Source organism: Palaemon carinicauda, chromosome 19, assembly GCF_036898095.1.
Source record: "Palaemon carinicauda isolate YSFRI2023 chromosome 19, ASM3689809v2, whole genome shotgun sequence".
Classification (NCBI taxonomy): domain Eukaryota; kingdom Metazoa; phylum Arthropoda; class Malacostraca; order Decapoda; family Palaemonidae; genus Palaemon; species Palaemon carinicauda.
Genome location: NC_090743.1, coordinates 128055943 through 128076217, shown reverse-complemented (window position 1 = coordinate 128076217; position 20275 = coordinate 128055943). Strand labels below are relative to the sequence as shown.

At 39.9% G+C, this 20275-nt stretch overlaps 1 protein-coding gene across 1 annotated transcript in view; it reads left to right on the top strand.

The window, feature by feature from the left end:
- LOC137659323 (coronin-2B-like) overlaps positions 1-20275 on the top strand; it is a 95136-nt gene that overhangs the window by 38656 nt on the left and 36205 nt on the right. The window contains exons 8-9 of the mRNA XM_068394343.1: positions 8227-8374; positions 9475-9648. Of these exons, the coding sequence (XP_068250444.1) occupies positions 8227-8374; positions 9475-9648 (322 nt within the window). The remainder of the gene's footprint in view (positions 1-8226; positions 8375-9474; positions 9649-20275) is intronic.

Here is a 20275-nt window from a genome sequence, read left to right as displayed (position 1 = left end):
GTCATGTAAAGGGAGAGGTGATTCTGATTGAAATTCTGTCATGTAAAGGGAGAGGTGATTCTGATTGAAATTTTGTCATGTGAGGAAAGATAGTGATTCTGATTGCAATTCTGTCATGTAAAGGGAGAGGTGATTCTGATTGAAATTCTGTCATGTAAAGGGAGAGGTGATTCTGATTGAAATTTTGTCATGTGAGGGAAGATAGTGATTCTGATTGCAATTCTGTCATGTAAAGGGAGAGGTGATTCTGATTGAAATTCTGTCATGTAAAGGGAGAGGTGATTCTGATTGAAATTTTGTCATGTAAAGGGAGAGGTGATTCGGATTGAAATTTTGTTTTGTAAAGGGAGAGGTGATTCTGATTGAAATTTTGACATGTAAAGGGAGAGGTGATTCTGATTGAAATTTTGTCATGTGAGGAAAGATAGTGATTCTGATTGCAATTCTGTCATGTAAAGGGAGAGGTGATTAAGATTGAAATTCTGTCATGTAAAGGGAGAGGTGATTCTGATTGAAATTCTGTCATGTAAAGGGAGAGGTGATTCTGATTGAAATTCTGTCATGTAAAGGGAGAGGTGATTCTGATTGAAATTCTGTCATGTAAAGGGAGAGGTGATTCTGATTGAAATTTTGTCATGTGAGGGAAGATAGTGATTCTGATTGCAATTCTGTCATGTAAAGGGAGAGGTGATTCAGATTGAAATTCTGTCATGTAAAGGGAGAGGTGATTCTGATTGAAATTTTGTCATGTAAAGGGAGAGGTGATTCTGATTGAAATTCTGTCATGTAAAGGGAGAGGTGATTCAGATTGAAATTCTGTCATGTAAAGGGAGAGGTGATTCTGATTGAAATTCTATCATGTAAAGGGAGAGGTGATTCTGATTGAAATTTTGTCATGTGAGGGAAGATAGTGATTCTGATGGCAATTCTGTCATGTAAAGGGAGAGGTGATTCTGATTGAAATTCTGTCATGCAAAGGGAGAGGTGATTCTGATTGAAATTTTGTCATGTGAGGGAAGATAGTGATTCTGATTGCAATTCTGTCATGTAAAGGGAGAGGTGATTCAGATTGAAATTCTGTCATGTAAAGGGAGAGGTGATTCTGATTGAAATTCTGTCATGTAAAGGGAGAGGTGATTCTGATTGAAATTTTGTCATGTGAGGGAAGATAGTGATTCTGATTGCAATTCTGTCATGTAAAGGGAGAGGTGATTCAGATTGAAATTCTGTCATGTAAAGGGAGAGGTGATTCAGATTGAAATTCTGTCATGTAAAGGGAGAGGTGATTCAGATTGAAATTCTGTCATGTAAAGGGAGAGGTGATTCAGATTGAAATTCTGTCATGTAAAGGGAGAGGTGATTCTGATTGAAATTTTGTCATGTAAAAGGAGAGGTGATTCTGATTGAAATTTTGTCATGTGAGGGAAGATAGTGATTCTGATTGCAATTCTGTCATGTAAAGGGAGAGGTGATTCAGATTGAAATTCTGTCATGTAAAGGGAGAGGTGATTCAGATTGAAATTCTGTCATGTAAAGGGAGAGGTGATTGAGATTGAAATTCTGTCATGTAAAGGGAGAGGTGATTCAGATTGAAATTCTGTCATGTAAAGGGAGAGATGCTTCAGATTGAAATTCTGTCATGTAAAGGGAGAGGTGATTCAGATTGAAATTCTGTCATGTAAAGGGAGAGGTGATTCAGATTGAAATTCTGTCATGTAAAGGGAGAGGTGATTCTGATTGAAATTTTTTCATGTGAGGGAAGATAGTGATTCTGATTGCAATTCTGTCATGTAAAGGGAGAGGTGATTCAGATTGAAATTTTGTCATGTAAAGGGAGAGGTGATTCTGATTGAAATTTTGTCATGTAAAAGGAGAGGTGATTCTGATTGAAATTTTGTCATGTGAGGGAAGATAGTGATTCTGATTGCAATTCTGTCATGTAAAGGGAGAGGTGATTCAGATTGAAATTCTGTCATGTAAAGGGAGAGGTGATTCAGATTGCAATTCTGTCATGTAAAGGGAGAGGTGATTCAGATTGAAATTCTGTCATGTAAAGGGAGAGGTGATTCAGATTGAAATTCTGTCATGTAAAGGGAGAGGTGATTCAGATTGAAATTCTGTCATGTAAAGGGAGGGGTGATTCAGATTGAAATTCTGTCATGTAAAGGGAGAGGTGATTCAGATTGAAATTCTGTCATGTAAAGGGAGAGGTGATTCAGATTGAAATTCTGTCATGTAAAGGGAGAGGTGATTCAGATTGAAATTCTGTCATGTAAAGGGAGAGGTGATTCAGATTGAAATTCTGTCATGTAAAGGGAGAGGTGATTCTGATTGAAATTTTGTCATGTGAGGGAAGATAGTGATTCTGATTGCAATTCTGTCATGTAAAGGGAGAGGTGATTCAGATTGAAATTCTGTCATGTAAAGGGAGAGGTGATTCTGATTGAAATTTTGTCATGTGAGGGAAGATAGTGATTCTGATTGCAATTCTGTCATGTAAAGGGAGAGGTGATTCTGATTGAAATCTTGTCATGTAAAGGGAGAGGTGATTCTGATTGAAATTTTGTCATGTGAGGGAAGATAGTGATTCTGATTGCAATTCTGTCATGTAAAGGGAGAGGTGATTCAGATTGAAATTCTGTCATGTAAAGGGAGAGGTGATTCTGATTGAAATTCTGTCATGTAAAGGGAGAGGTGATTCTGATTGAAATTCTGTCATGTAAAGGTAGAAGTGATTCTGATTGAAATTCTGTCATGCAAAGGGAGAGGTGATTCTGATTGAAATTCTGTCATGTAAAGGTAGAAGTGATTCTGATTGAAATTCTGTCATGCAAAGGGAGAGGTGATTCTGATTGAAATTCTGTCATGTAAAGGGAGAGGTGATTCTGATTGAAATTCTGTCATGTAAAGGGAGAGGTGATTCTGATTGAAATTCTGTCATGCAAAGGGAGAGGTGATTCTGATTGAAATTCTGTCATGCAAAGGGAGAGGTGATTCTGATTGAAATTCTGTCATGCAAAGGGAGAGGTGATTCTGATTGAAATTCTGTCATGTAAAGGGAGAGGTGATTCTGATTGAAATTCTGTCATGTAAAGGGAGAGGTGATTCTGATTGAAATTCTGTCATGTAAAGGGAGAGGTGATTCTGATTGAAATTCTGTCATGTAAAGGGAGAGGTGATTCTGATTGAAATTCTGTCATGTAAAGGGAGAGGTGATTCTGATTGAAATTCTGTCATGTAAAGGGAGAGGTGATTCTGATTGAAATTCTGTCATGTAAAGGGAGAGGTGATTCTGATTGAAATTCTGTCATGTAAAGGGAGAGGTGATTCTGATTGAAATTCTGTCATGCAAAGGGAGAGGTGATTCTGATTGAAATTCTGTCATGCAAAGGGAGAGGTGATTCAGATTGAAATTCTGTCATGTAAAGGGAGAGGTGATTCTGATTGAAATTCTGTCATGCAAAGGGAGAGGTGATTCTGATTGAAATTCTGTCATGCAAAGGGAGAGGTGATTCAGATTGAAATTCTGTCATGCAAAGGGAGAGGTGATTCTGATTGAAATTTTGTCATGTGAGGGAAGATAGTGATTCTGATTGCAATTCTGTCATGTAAAGGGAGAGGTGATTCTGATTGAAATTCTGTCATGTAAAGGGAGAGGTGATTAAGATTGAAATTCTGTCATGTAAAGGGAGAGGTGATTCTGGTTGAAATTCTGTCATGCAAAGGGAGAGGTGATTCTGATTGAAATTCTGTCATGCAAAGGGAGAGGTGATTCTGATTGAAATTTTGTCATGTAAAGGGAGAGGTGATTCTGATTGAAATTTTGTCATGTAAAGGGAGAGGTGATTCTGATTGAAATTTTGTCATGTGAGGGAAGATAGTGATTCTGATTGCAATTCTGTCATGTAAAGGGAGAGGTGATTCTGATTGAAATTCTGTCATGTAAAGGGAGAGGTGATTCTGATTGAAATTTTGTCATGTGAGGGAAGATAGTGATTCTGATTGCAATTCTGTCATGTAAAGGGAGAGGTTTTTCTGATTGAAATTCTGTCATGTAAAGGGAGAGGTGATTCTGATTGAAATTTTGTCATGTAAAGGGAGAGGTGATTCGGATTGAAATTTTGTCTTGTAAAGGGAGAGGTGATTCTGATTGAAATTTTGACATGTAAAGGGAGAGGTGATTCTGATTGAAATTTTGTCATGTGAGGAAAGATAGTGATTCTGATTGCAATTCTGTCATGTAAAGGGAGAGGTGATTCTGATTGAAATTTTGTCATGTGAGGGAAGATAGTGATTCTGATTGCAATTCTGTCATGTAAAGGGAGAGGTGATTCAGATTGAAATTCTGTCATGTAAAGGGAGAGGTGATTCTGATTGAAATTTTGTCATGTAAAGGGAGAGGTGATTCTGATTGAAATTCTGTCATGTAAAGGGAGAGGTGATTCAGATTGAAATTCTGTCATGTAAAGGGAGAGGTGATTCTGATTGAAATTCTATCATGTAAAGGGAGAGGTGATTCCGATTGAAATTTTGTCATGTGAGGGAAGATAGTGATTCTGATTGCAATTCTGTCATGTAAAGGGAGAGGTGATTCTGATTGAAATTCTGTCATGCAAAGGGAGAGGTGATTCTGATTGAAATTTTGTCATGTGAGGGAAGATAGTGATTCTGATTGCAATTCTGTCATGTAAAGGGAGAGGTGATTCTGATTGAAATTCTGTCATGTAAAGGGAGAGGTGATTCTGATTGAAATTTTGTCATGTGAGGGAAGATAGTGATTCTGATTGCAATTCTGTCATGTAAAGGGAGAGGTGATTCAGATTGAAATTCTGTCATGTAAAGGGAGAGGTGATTCAGATTGAAATTCTGTCATGTAAAGGGAGAGGTGATTCAGATTGAAATTCTGTCATGCAAAGGGAGAGGTGATTCAGATTGAAATTCTGTCATGTAAAGGGAGAGGTGATTCTGATTGAAATTTTGTCATGTAAAAGGAGAGGTGATTCTGATTGAAATTTTGTCATGTGAGGGAAGATAGTGATTCTGATTGCAATTCTGTCATGTAAAGGGAGAGGTGATTCAGATTGAAATTCTGTCATGTAAAGGGAGAGGTGATTCAGATTGAAATTCTGTCATGTAAAGGGAGAGGTGATTCAGATTGAAATTCTGTCATGTAAAGGGAGAGGTGATTCAGATTGAAATTCTGTCATGTAAAGGGAGAGGTGCTTCAGATTGAAATTCTGTCATGTAAAGGGAGAGGTGATTCAGATTGAAATTATGTCATGTAAAGGGAGAGGTGATTCAGATTGAAATTCTGTCATGTAAAGGGAGAGGTGATTCAGATTGAAATTCTGTCATGTAAAGGGAGAGGTGATTCAGATTGAAATTCTGTCATGTAAAGGGAGAGGTGATTCTGATTGAAATTTTTTTCATGTGAGGGAAGATAGTGATTCTGATTGCAATTCTGTCATGTAAAGGGAGAGGTGATTCAGATTGAAATTTTGTCATGTAAAGGGAGAGGTGATTCTGATTGAAATTTTGTCATGTGAGGGAAGATAGTGATTCTGATTGCAATTCTGTCATGTAAAGGGAGAGGTGATTCAGATTGAAATTCTGTCATGTAAAGGGAGAGGTGATTCAGATTGAAATTCTGTCATGTAAAGGGAGAGGTGATTCAGATTGAAATTCTGTCATGTAAAGGGAGGGGTGATTCAGATTGAAATTCTGTCATGTAAAGGGAGAGGTGATTCAGATTGAAATTTTGTCATGTAAAGGGAGAGGTGATTCTGATTGAAATTTTGTCATGTAAAGGGAGAGGTGATTCAGATTGAAATTCTGTCATGTAAAGGGAGAGGTGATTCAGATTGAAATTCTGTCATGTAAAGGGAGAGGTGATTCAGATTGAAATTCTGTCATGTAAAGGGAGAGGTGATTCTGATTGAATTTTTGTCATGTGAGGGAAGATAGTGATTCTGATTGCAATTCTGTCATGTAAAGGGAGAGGTGATTCTGATTGAAATCTTGTCATGTAAAGGGAGAGGTGATTCTGATTGAAATTTTGTCATGTGAGGGAAGATAGTGATTCTGATTGCAATTCTGTCATGTAAAGGGAGAGGTGATTCAGATTGAAATTCTGTCATGTAAAGGGAGAGGTGATTCTGATTGAAATTCTGTCATTTAAAGGGAGAGGTGATTCTGATTGAAATTCTGTCATGTAAAGGTAGAAGTGATTCTGATTGAAATTCTGTCATGCAAAGGGAGAGGTGATTCTGATTGAAATTCTGTCATGTAAAGGTAGAAGTGATTCTGATTGAAATTCTGTCATGCAAAGGGAGAGGTGATTCTGATTGAAATTCTGTCATGTAAAGGGAGTGGTGATTCTGATTGAAATTCTGTCATGTAAAGGGAGAGGTGATTCTGATTGAAATTCTGTCATGCAAAGGGAGAGGTGATTCTGATTGAAATTCTGTCATGCAAAGGGAGAGGTGATTCTGATTGAAATTCTGTCATGCAAAGGGAGAGGTGATTCAGATTGAAATTCTGTCATGTAAAGGGAGAGGTGATTCTGATTGAAATTCTGTCATGCAAAGGGAGAGGTGATTCTGATTGAAATTCTGTCATGCAAAGGGAGAGGTGATTCAGATTGAAATTCTGTCATGCAAAGGGAGAGGTGATTCTGATTGAAATTTTGTCATGTGAGGGAAGATAGTGATTCTGATTGCAATTCTGTCATGTAAAGGGAGAGGTGATTCTGATTGAAATTCTGTCATGTAAAGGGAGAGGTGATTAAGATTGAAACTCTGTCATGTAAAGGGAGAGGTGATTCTGGTTGAAATTCTGTCATGCAAAGGGAGAGGTGATTCAGATTGAAATTCTGTCATGTAAAGGGAGAGGTGATTCTGGTTGAAATTCTGTCATGCAAAGGGAGAGGTGATTCAGATTGAAATTCTGTCATGTAAAGGGAGAGGTGATTCTGGTTGAAATTCTGTCATGCAAAGGGAGAGGTGATTCAGATTGAAATTCTGTCATGTAAAGGGAGAGGTGATTCAGATTGAAATTCTGTCATGCAAAGGGAGAGGTGATTCTGATTGAAATTCTGTCATGCAAAGGGAGAGGTGATTCTGATTGAAATTCTGTCATGTAAAGGGAGAGGTGATTCTGATTGAAATTCTGTCATGTAAAGGGAGAGGTGATTCTGATTGAAATTCTGTCATGCAAAGGGAGAGGTGATTCAGATTGAAATTCTGTCATATAAAGGGAGAGGTGATTCTGATTGAAATTCTGTCATGCAAAGGGAGAGGTGATTCAGATTGAAATTCTGTCATGTAAAGGGAGAGGTGATTCTGATTGAAATTCTGTCATGCAAAGGGAGAGGTGATTCTGATTGAAATTTTGTCATGTAAAGGGAGAGGTGATTCTTATTGAAATTCTATTATGAAAAGGGAGAGGTGATTCTAATTGGTGTTTTTGTTTATAATTCTATTCTTTGAATTCCAAGGTATTCAGCATACATTTCCTTAAAATAAAAAGAAACAGGTTTTAGATCTAGACTAGAATTGTTGCATTTTGGTGTTCAGGAAGGCGTTCTACACAAATGCCTTCTGATCTGGAATCTGTTAGACATCCCATAGCTTATTATTTTTGTGATTAATATATAGATTACTAGAGTTTATTCCTCAGTTAGTGGCAGGCATTTCATCCATGTGAGTTACTACTAAACGCGTCTGAAAGCCCTGATCCCACGTTAGAGCTTATATTTAATGCTTAGTACAATAGTTTTTTGTGCACCCCTCTCCTTTTTGTGTAATATACTAGGAATTATTAATTTTATTTTCATGTATGTCCTTTCTTTTCCCCCTTCATTACAGGGACATTGCTTATTCTGTCTGAAGGAAATAAATTGCTCTACATTTCATGGTGTAAAAGAGTAATTAATTTTTTAGTTATTCATATGAATATTTCTTCTCGAGAGCTTGGACCATCGAGTATTTAATTTTACTCAAATTTTTGTTTATCAGTTTATGAACTATTTCTTCTTGAGAGCTTGGACCACATCAGCGGAGAAATGGTTAAAGTAAGGTTCACGTCATTAATACACAATTGAATCAGGTGTGCTACTTCATACATCGCCTTAAAATCGCATTTATGTCACGTTTCCACAGATATCGGTTGGAACTTATAAATGAATATGTTACACATGGTCTGTAGACAGAATTTATAACTAATTTCAATGGACTTCGATTCTAGAGCTTTAGCGGATTTCGTTTTGCAGGTGAAGGCCCCAAGCAGTAGCGACAAGGACCTGAAGACATCGACTAACTTGGACACCAAATTCCAGGCCCTCCAGAAGTTATGGGGCTGTAACGTTAAGAATATGGTGAGTGAGTTTACAATGATGCATACCCTAAGGTTTTATTTGTTTTAAGACATTCCCCACTCAGTACCTTAACCTCTGGTGATCCAGGACGGGGCAAAATTGCTGTCAGGCTCATGACTTTTGTCCAGGGAGCAATGACGTCTTGTGTTGAATACTTGTATAGACGTTTCGTAATGTGAGGAACAAAAGTAGATAGAAACTGAAGATAGCATTTGAAAGTTGAATAAATTTTCTATATAGCATTTATAGTTGCATAAAAGGATGACGTCATTGTTTCAACTGATTCTCAGAGGGTAAATAGGGAGCAAAGATAGAAGAGACATCTTTTCAATTCATACATTCAACATAAGCAAAAGAAACAAATGCAGTAGGACTTTAAATTCATATCTGACAGGAGTCTCACCACATTTTTAAATGTTTTAAGATGAACCTTTTCAAATGAGGTTTGAAGTCTCATGACTGGATACATTTAGCACCTGTAGACAGTGGGAACAGCAAGTTCTGTTATTTAAAATGACAACTAAGTGTCTGTGAAGTATCTGTACTGGTATAGATGTAATGGTTTCTCATGTACTGCATGTATAGTCTGTTGAAGGCTTCCATTGCAATGCAACTAAAAACATTTTTTTCCTTTGGGATATGTGATACATGGAGTACTATTTATCGTAGGGTGGAAGGGGGTAACTTCATGTTCTAAGTTATGAATATTTTAGAAAATTTTGCCTTTTAATTTACCAGAGCTATAAATTTCTTATCAAGCAGTTGCATTCATTTGAATGCAAGTAACGTAGCTTGAGAAAGATAAATTGACAATCCTTGTTTAATGCTAAATGCAAGTTCAGGGAGCTACACTGAGTAAATAGTTTACTTTATTGATTATAAGAGAAAAGAGCAATGTGTACATGATGATAAACATAAGTTATATTTGAAGCTGATCCCCATCATATCTGATTTACCATATTGAGGAGGAATTGGAAATTCATAATTATTGCGAACATAAGTTATGACCATCGACACAAATGTAAAACTTATATAGTGTTGGTTAATGGCCCTGGACAACAGATGCAAATGCATTGCCTCATTTGTGTGGTATTCCACAGCCGGACAACAAGGAACAGTCATCAACAAGTAGCTCCGGATTTGAGTCAGAGAGAACCTCCACCAGAAACACCATCAACAAAATCAATGTGTCGCCCAGCAAGCTGTCACACTTGAGCATGCAGGAGAAAGAGATCGAAATTCTGGAGAAGCCGTCACCTAAAACGGAATCGGAGGTAAGAGGGGCGTGGCGTGTCCCCACTTCAGAGCACTTTCAATTTTAGTAGTTCCCCGGGACTAAATGTACAGTACTTGCTGTTCAAGCTTAACCTGGTGTTTGAGCGTTGGCTTTTTGGGGAAGTGGACTTTGGAACTCATCTCGGACCTGTTGCAAAGATATTTAATTTTATTTTCGTTTGTGTTCCTTAGAGTCATTGTCTTCTTCATCATCTGGGCTAGAAGTCTTGTTCATCAATCATCTTTCTTCATCTTCCTTAAATTCCTTTAAATTTTTTAAATAATAATGATGTGATGATACTTTTTGAAAAGAAGTTGACAAGTAGCTATGGATGCTATTGTAAAAATAATGACAATTTGTACTTGGTGTGTCTCTAGTCTCATTTCATATCCTGCCCTTGCCCAAGGAGACTTGATGATGCAAAACTTCTAGCCAGACTTATAAGCTGGTGTAATATGCTTTTTCATAACTTAGATTTATAAGTGGCTATGAAGTAGTTAACAGCTTGGCCAAAAGTAGAAGCATATTGGGTCTTTTGCTATCCTCAGACAGTTGTAACTGTGTGGCCCTCCTAGCATCAAAGCACAAATATTTTCTGTAAATTTATATAATACAGAGGAGAGCGGAAAGGATCATTTAACCGTATATGCACAGTAATGTAGAGATGGAAGTGGCCAGATGAAACCCTGTAGGTAAGGCTGGGAAATTTTATTTGAAAAGGGATTGAGGAAAACCAGAGCAGACTGAAAAGACCCCATTTTATGTCAACCTAATAAAAGGGGAGAACTGACGTGTAAAAGTTTGTGATCGTATTATTTACTGTAATGTTTGATGATTTATTTTTGATCGTATTGAAATAACTAGATTTTTATATAGTTTAATTTATGTAGTTTTGCTTGGTTGCTACAATGTACTAATTATTTCATGACCAATCTTGGTCCAAACAGATCAAATGTTTTGTTTAGTAACAAGTTTACAATTTGCCTGATTTGTAAAGGTTCTTTTAGCCTCGCCTACCAGTTTACATTTATGTTTTAAGGGAAGATCCCTTGGACTCCTTGCAGGGTGCACTGTAGGCATTACTGAAGGGTCTTTTAGCTCTGAGCTGTACCACCTTTTGATCCTCCTTCTTAACCTCCGTTACCAATTCCATTTTATTTGTAAACTTACTTTTAATTTTTTCCCCCAGTTACATCTCTATATTAAATAACCCTCTTCCAATCCTGGCTCCAGGCTGTATGGCCCAAATCATAAATCCTTTTAAAAAATCTCTTTAAAATCCAGAAATGTGACTGTGCGCATTAAACGACTCCATAGAAATAATGATAACCAAGTGGGCTTAGAAAATAAAAGTACAGTAGGGTTATTTAAGTGATTCACCGCCGATAGTATGCTAACTGTAAAGAAAGTGTTTCAAGTGAAGGTAAGAGTTATGTGGCAAATTCGGTATTAATCGCAGACATTCTGCATTACTCGAGTATATACGGTAATAGTCAAAGATGGATACGTTTTGAAAGTAAATTTCATGTGCTTTGATGTCAGTATTAGGAGCATTCATATTGTGAAGTACTTAATTTTCTTCTAGAAGTAGTTGAACGAAAAGAAAGTGTATAGAGTATGGTGCTAGGGTTGTGACTGCAATGGTCTCTCTCTCGGAGCTGTTCTAAGTCGGTCGAAAGGAAAGGTTGTACGTATTGTCTTGTAATAATGTGCGTCATTGTTCAAGTGATGAGCGTTATGACTGAAATGGTGGCGGGAAGGGAATGAGGAGGCTGCGGAGGAACCTGTTAAGGGGAGAAGATCGAGAGGGAGGCATAGAATTAGATGGCGAGATAAGGTGAAGGATGATATGGAGAGAAGAGGTTTGTTAGAAGAGTATGCCTTTGACAGAAGGCATTGGAGAGGGTGCATCAGGCAACTGATCCCTCAACGTAGGGATAATAGGGGGAGAAAAGGTGATCATTCAATTGGTCTTGAGTCGGTTGGATTGTTTTTCGCGTCGATTCATAGTTTTTAAACGTTTGGTGTTCTGGTTTTTTTTTTTTAAGTTTTGAATTAGAAGAGATATCCCCGTAATGATGCGTTTATGCTTCATACCTTTTTTTCTTAATCTCGTAAACATGATTAGAGATTAGATGATTATGTGGCAAGCTGAAAAAATGACACAAAAGAAATGATAGACTTCGAATCAAGTTTATTTCTAATATATTCTGGTCTACGAAATGCGGTAATGTATTCTTAAACATGCATAAAAATTTATCAAAAAAAATTTTTTAAGTTACATTTTGTATTATTTACTCAATTTGAATTACTGTTCTTAGCAATTTTAGCTTACATTTTATGTATTTTGATGGTCATGCATGTTACTGAATTGTACTGAATTGTTCATTAGTTAAATTCTGCAAAATGTTTTGACATTACATTCGGTTATAGTGACAACAAACTACATTTAAACTTAAATTTTATGTGCAGATATGGGGATAATTTTAAAATATGTTTAATATGGTTGTGCAAAGCATTGCTTAAGTAACATGATTGCTGTTATCTGATGATGACAAAGTATCTTAGAAAAATTAAAAACTTGTGTGACTTGAAGAGCCAAAATTAATAGATCTTTTGGAGTCGGTTAAAAATTACCAAAATGTCACTTTCAGTTATTTTTTATTTTTTTTGTTTGTCTGTTTTGCAATTTTAAGTTCTAAATCTCTTTAATATTTCATCAAATAAATCCATTTACATTTGGTAAAAGCTTCAAAATATCAGGTTGCATACCACAATAGAAACTTTATGAAGGTGAATTGGCGTAATCCTCCAAAATGGACGCCCGATTTGAGCGTAATCGTAGCCAGAGAATTTGCTGATGTATAGACACTGTATTATATGTGCCTTTTAAACTTGCTTTCTGAATAATTTTGAATAATTCTTAACAAATTAATTGCTACATTTTAACAAAATTTAAAACGCAATCGTGTGGTGTTCGACTAGGTAGTAGAAAGCCTGCATTGAACAAAACCAAGATGGATTTTCTAATGCTGTTACCATATCATCATTATCATTCTCATTACTTGCTACACTACAACCCTAGTTGGAAAAGCAGGATGCTATAAGCCTAAGGGCTTTAACAGGGAAAATAGCCCAGTGAGGAAAGGAAATAAGGAAAAACTAGAGAACAATGATTTGATTTGGGAGTGTCTTTCTAGAAGAGCTGTTTACCATAGCTAAAGAGTCTCTTCTACCCTTACCAAGAGGAAAGTGGCCACTGAATAATTACAGTGGAGTAGTTCTCTTTGAGAGAAGAAGAATTGTTTGGTAATTTCAGTGTTGTCAAGTGTATGAGGACAGGAGAATGTGTAAAGAATAGGCCAGACTATTCTATGTATGTGTTGCCAAAGATGAAATAAGCAAGCCATATCCTGAGAGAGAGAGAGATCCATGTAGTACTGTCTGGCCAGTCAAAGGACCCAATAACTCTTTATTGGTAGTATCTCCATGGGTGGTTGGTGCCTTGGCTAACCTACTACCTTTAAGTCTGTAATGCCATTATCAACAATTTAAATTTAGCCAGATTCTTAGCAGAAAATTCCTTGCTACTCCTAGATAGTTTAGGAAACACCTTGTTCAGTGTTGAGTGGGAATCTCCAAAGGTGCTACTTCGTGATGCAGTTGGTGAACAAATTGAGAGTATAGGCATGTGCCTTTGTTGGTTGCCTGTACCTTGGGTTACTCGGTAGCTGCATGGACTGTAAACCCTCTTAAAATCATCAGCAAATACAAAGAACTGGCATTCTCTAATTACCACATAATGATACTAAAAGCTTATGTCATCAAAATGACATAAAATCTTGTTACTCTATGATGAATACCGGAATTAGTTTTTAGTTATAAGTTAACATATAGCCCCTCAGAGGTGATTTGAAAAGATTTTTTTCAATATCAAACTCACCCGATGATCATATAGCTGCATCCCTGCTGCCCGACAGAAAAAACCTACGGGAGGAATACGCCAGCGATCGCTATACAGGTGGGGGTGTACATCAACAGCGCCATCTGTCAAGTAGGTACTCAAGTACTCGATGTCAACAAAGAACCAATTTTTCCCTCTGTCGTGCCACAGGCAAGACCTACTAAATACGCCGTCCCTAACTGGATTTGTTTTCACAACGATTTGGTGAAGTACACTATTCCAGTTTTGAGCTTTCGCTATGCAGGGGTTTTATCTTCATTTCAAAACTTGAACTCGTTTTGGATAGATTTAATTATGGTGACGAAGAGAGTATGGACTCTCTTTCATTTTTAAATGGCCGACCCTTCCCTTAGACGGAAGTGTTGGTGACGAAGAGAGTATGGACTCTCTTTCACTTTTAAATGGCCGACCCTTCCCTTAGACGGAAGTGTGTTTAGGTTTTTGGTAATTTTGCTTAACAAGTTATAGATCTATTTATTTTATATCTCTCCGCCTTTATAGGCCTCTTCGATTAACTTTCCATTTATTATAAACTTATAAAAATTAATTTTTATGTTTGTTTATATGCGACCTTTCCTAATAGTAGGCGGTCCTTACTTGGAACCGAAGTTAATTAACATTGAGCCCGTCATATCGTATTTACCTTTTAAGAATTTATACTTTTTTAATTTTAATGTTTTTGAAAGAATTTCTTTGATAGTCTCGTACTGTTTTCAAAGATGAACTAACGTTTAGTTTAGTCTCCGCAGTTGTTGACGTTCAGAGCGTTCAACATGCGCTCTATCGTTACGATAGAGAGAGAGTATTTCACGGTTTCACGTTGCAGTAAGAGTAAACCGATTCTAGCGTTTCGTTCATTCTTTCTTAGCTTAATGGTTTAAATTCTAATAAAGGAACTTTTTATTTGGGAAACCTTTCAGTTTTTTTCCTTTAGCAAATAATATGTTTTAACGATATATAATTGGGCTCTTCTCTCAGGTTCTAAGTCAAGAGAGAAGAGAGAGAGAGATAGAGACGGAGGGAGAGAGAGGAGAATAAACGTTTCGTTCAAGCGGGTAACGTTGTTCTCGTTTTTTACTCTTCTCCCTAGTCGCTGTAGGGGAAGAAGGTAAAACGTTTCTAGAGTTTTATTCTTGTTCCCAGGCTTTATGCGGTGAGAGATTTTAAACGTAGTTTATTTGATCTAGTGTTTAGTCTCTTTTCCAGCCACTGAATTCTTTATCTTTAATTATGTTTTTCTGTTGCTTTGTAAACTTTTCGCAATTACTACCTTTTAATGAAGGATAGGATTGCGTGTTTCAGGTAGAAATCAGTTAAAGTTTCGATTTCAGTGAAATAAGTGCAAACAGAAAATCAAAAGTGATAAAGTGATATGCGCAAAGTGTTACAGTGTTGCGTTCGAGGGTTCGTCTGTTCGTGCCAGTTGTTCACCTAGTCCGGGACCTCTTACAAGCTCCCAAGCCCAGGGGAGAAGTAATGTCGAACGACTTATGGGTTCCACAGGCCTTGATCGACGAACAGACGTTTCCCTCGGTGGTTTCGGGTGTATCTACACACGTTGCCGACGTGATCGCCCCACCCACACAAAGACGAGAGAGCCCATTTATTCCTCGTCTGCGGAAGAGGTTTCTCGTAGAAACCATGGACCAAATCTTGCAGCTTTTTAAGTGCAAGTCGGTCCCTTCCGCGCAAGTCCAACGGCCTAGGTGTAGCCACTGGGTCAGTTCGGACTCGCTGCAGTCATCCGACGACTGCACACCTCCCAAGAGAGGCAAGGTGGTACCGCAACAGGCAGTAACTCCGTCTGTTGCCGCACCAGCTGTTTTAGACCCTCAGTCACAACGGACAGTAGCTCCGTTTGTTGCCGTCTTTTGTAGACCCTAGTGGTCCATGCTGCAGACTATGCAGTCTCAGCTTGCTTCCTTCATGCAGGAGTATCGTGCTGAGAAGGTTGACACTGCACCTGTTAACCTACAACCTGCCACGGTTGTGCGCTCAGCAGATACTGCGGCTGCCTGCTCCCACACTCCACCTGTGAGAGCTCCACCACCGATGCGCAGTCGACCCTGCCAGACGTATGTTCATGCTGCACCCTCCGTTGACATGCGTGAGCTTCCGCATCAGCAGTGGGAAGGTGCTGTCAAGCTGCCGTGTTTTGACGCAATGCGGCATGCTCCGCAACCCACGGCAGTCCCTCCCACGCACCAGCACTCCGCTTTTGTTGTTGCCAGCTCCCACACTCCGACTGCGGAGAAGGTTGACGATGCACCCGTTGGCCTACAGCCTGCCACGGTTGTGCGCCCAGCATGGCTGCCTGCTCCCACACTCTTGTTGTGAGAGCTCCTCCACCCATGCGCAGTCGACCCTGCCAGACGCATGCTGACTCCCACAGACACACGGAGCACTCCGTTGCCGTGCGTGAGCTACCACAAGCTGCCGTGTTTTGACACGGTGTGTCAGCCTCCGCAACACACTGTGGTTACCGCCACTCGCCCGCAGCAGACTAGTCAGTCAGGAGTTGAGGCTTCCCCACACAGCTTTGGTTGTTGCCAACTCACAGACTGTCAAGCAGTTACATGACGTTGCCTTCTGGTCTGCTACTAATGCACCAGTGCTGTATGTCCTCACGCACCTGTTGTGGTTGACAGTTCAGTTTTTGATAGTTCACAGACTGTCAAGCAGTTACATAACATTGCCTTCTGGTCTGCTGCTTATGCACCAGTGAAACCCTCACTGAGATAACCTAGCTTTTCTCGGATATGGTTCCTGTAGATGAGAAAGTGCTGTTCTCCCTCCTTCTGATATTCCCTTGAGGACTCTGTCATTTGGAGAGGAGCCTTAAGCTGCTTAGCCTCCTATGGACTTTAATTAAAGCATAACATGCTTCCAGGGATGGTAAATGGTTCCGCTTCAGTCGCTAACCCCGTCTGTTGCCACACCTGCTCCCATAGACCTTGGGCTTTGTTGCAAGACATGCAGTCCAAGCTTAGTCCTTGATAGAGGATTTTTTCTCGGAGAAGAACCTTCTAGCCAACAACCTTCCTACCGGTTGGTTGTACGCCCTGTTGACGCTGAGGTATCCTACTCACGTCCGCCAGTTGAGATGGTTCCTCCACCGGTGCGACCCAGTGTGGGTTGCCAGTCGCACGTTGACGTTAAGCGACTCTCGGAGGTGGTTGTGGACGTTCAGTGTGTCACTAGGAAGACGTTCAACAACCAGCAGAGGTGACTTGTTGTGACGCAATGCGGCAACCTCAGCAACCCGATAAGGGGTTGTCTGCACAACCCAGACAGTCTAGACAGTTTCGGGTTGTCGCTGTACTTCCTCGCGTCCCCATGGTTGACAGTTCACAGACTGTGCAGCAGTACCATGATCTTGTGTCCGGCTCCGTCACGCATCCACCAGTGCGACCGGATTCAGCGAGTCAGACGTTGCCCACTCCGTTGCCGTTTCCTCATCAGTTTCGGATGAGGAACCCTCTGATGAGGACATGGCTGAACAAGACGATCAACCCCCAGCCCTGCTATCCATCCAGAAGATGCTGAAGAAGGAACACGGCCCTGTCAGGCTGTGGATGAGTCTGGTTAGGACACTGTCATCCGTGGTTCAATTGGTGTCACTTGGAAGACTACACCTCCGTCCTCTTCGGTATCATCTAGCTCTTCACTGGAAAAGGACAAGACGCTAGAAGCGGTCTCGATCCCGGTTTCCGGAAGATAAGTCTGGTCTAACTTGATGAAAGGACTTTATCAACCTTTGAAAGGGTCTTCCCCTGACTGTTCAGACTCCCAACCACGTTCTCTTCTCAGTCGCATCGGACGTAGGCTGGGGTGCGACCTTAGGCGGTAGGGAATGCTCGGGATTATGGAACTCGAGTCAAAGGACAATGCATTTCAACTGCAAGAAGCTTCTGGCAGTACGTCTGACCTGGAAAAGCTTCAGGTCTCTCCTTCAAGGCAAAGTAGTGGAGGTGAACACGGTCAACTCCCTGCTTTGATGTACATCTCCTAGCAAGGAGGGACCTACTCTCTGACATGGTACGAGTTCGCAAGTGACCTCCTCTCCTGTTCAACAGGTCTAGACTTTTCACTAGTAACGAGTTTCATCCAAGGCAACTTGAATGTCTTAGCAGATTGTCTCAGTAGGAAGGGACAATAATTCCAACATATTGGACCCTCCACAAGGATGTATGCAAGAGACTTTGGGTCACCTGGGGCCAGCCAACCATAGATCTCTTCGCAACCTCGATGTCCAAGAGGCTCTCAATACTTTGCTCTCCTATCCCGGACCCAGCAGTAGTTCTTATAGATGCCTTTCTACTAGATTGGTCTCATCTAGATCTATATGCATTCCCTCCGTTCTAGATTGTCAACAAGGTACTGCAGAAGTTCGCCTCTCACGAAGGGACAAAGTTGACGCTAGTTGCTTCCCTCTGGCCCGCGAGAGAATAACTTACCGAGGTACTTCGATGGCTAGTAGACGTTCCCAGAACTCTTCCCCTAAGGGTGGACCTGCTACGTCTGCCACGCGTAAAGAAGGTACTCCAAGGCCTCCACGCTCTTCGTCTCACTGCCTTCAGAGTATCGAAAGACTCTCGAGAACTAGAGGTTTTTCGAAGGAGGCAACCAGAGCGATTGCTAGAGCAAGGAGAACATCCACCCTTAGAGTCTACCAATCGAAGTGGGAAATCTTCCGAAACTGGTGCAAGTCAGTATCCGTATCCTCGACCAGTACCTCTGTAACTCAAATAGCTGACTTCCTCTTATATCTGAGGAAAGAGCGATCTCTTTCAGCTCCCACTATCAAGGGTTACAGAAGCATGTTGGCATCAGTCTTCCGTCACAGAGGCTTAGATCTTTCCTACAATAAAGATCTACAGGACCTCCTTAAGTCTTTTGAGACCACGAAGGAGCGTCGTTTGGTTACACCTGGTTGGAATTTAGACGTGGTTCTAAGATTCCTTATGTCAGACAGGTTCGAACCACTTCAATTAGCCTCCCTGAAAGATCTCACCTTTAAGACTCTTTTCCTGATATGCTTAACCACAGCTAAAAGAGTCAGTGAGGTTCATGCCTTCAGCAAGAACATCGGATTCTCATCCGAAACGGCTACATGTCCTACATCTTGGTTTTCTAGCCAAACACGAGCTGCCTTCTCGGCCTTGACCAATATCGTTCGATATTCCAAACTTATCGTATGGTTGGAAATGAACTAGAAAGAGTATTATGTCCTGTAAGAGCTCTTAAGTTCTATTTTAAAACCTTTACGAGGCCCGTCTGAAGCTTTATGGTGTTCAGTTAAGAATCCATCTTTGCCTATGTCAGAGAATTCTTTATCCTATTTTTATCAGACTGTTAATACGAGAAGCTCATTCCCTTCTGAATGAGGAAGACCAAGCTTGGCTGAAGGTAAGGACACACGAAGTTAGAGCTGTCACAACTTCCGTGGCCTTTAAACAAAATAGATCTCTGCAAAATATATTCGACGCAACCTATTGGAAAAGCAAATCAGTGTTCGCGTCTTTTATCTTAAGAATGTCCAGTCTCTTTACGAGAACTGCTACACTCTGGGACCATTCGTAGCAACGAGTGCAGTAGTGGTGGGGGCTCCACCACTACAATCCCCTAATTCCAGAACCTTTTTAATCTTTCTCTTGAAATATCTTGATTTGGCGGGTGGTCAAAATCATTTCTTGAGAAGCGCCTAGATTAGAGGTTTTGATGAGGACCTTTAGTATGGGTTGCAACCCTTCATACTTCAGCTCCTAGGAGTCGCTCAGCATCCTATGAGGATCGCGAGGTTCAGTAAGGAAGACGTACTTAAAAAGGCAGAGTAATTGTTCAAGTCGTCTTCCTTACCAGGTACTTATTTATTTTATGCTTGTTATTTTGAATAACTGCTAAAATGAAATACGGAATACTTAGCTCATAATGTCAACTTGTAATGCTGGTCTCTACCCACCCCCCTGGGTGTGAATCAGCTATATGATCATCGGGTAAGTTTGATATTGAAAAATGTTATTTTCCTTAGTAAAATAAATTTTTGAATATACTTACCCGATGATCATAAATTAAAGGACCCACCCTTCCTCCCCAATAGAGAACCAGTGGGACAGAGGAGAAAATTGGTTCTTTGTTGACATCGAGTACTTGAGTACCTACTTGACAGATGGCGCTGTTGATGTACACCCCCACCTGTATAGCGATCGCTGGCGTATTCCTCCCGTAGGTTTTTTCTGTCGGGCAGCAGGGATGCAGCTATATGATCATCGGGTAAGTATATTCAAAAATTTATTTTACTAAGGAAAATAACATTTTTGGATAGGAGGGGCAGAACGATACCTCAATTGGATCCAAATTGACACAAAGGCTTCCGTAGGACTTGTCATGTCAAGTTAGAACTTGATCTATCAGAATTTTTTTGCATCAATTGAGACTCGTGTCATATAACGTTTGTGAAATGGCCTTACATTGTTCACCCATCCCCAAAGGGTCATTTTAGCTTCACTCACTATCTTTTAATTATTGGGCAGTGCTCTAAGTGGGTCTCTTGACTTCTTGGAAATCTGTAAGATATTATCCACAGAGACAGTCCCTCAGTAATTTCCCAAATATATCTTTGTGCTTTATCAACCAATATTGAATAATTTAGTTTAATGAG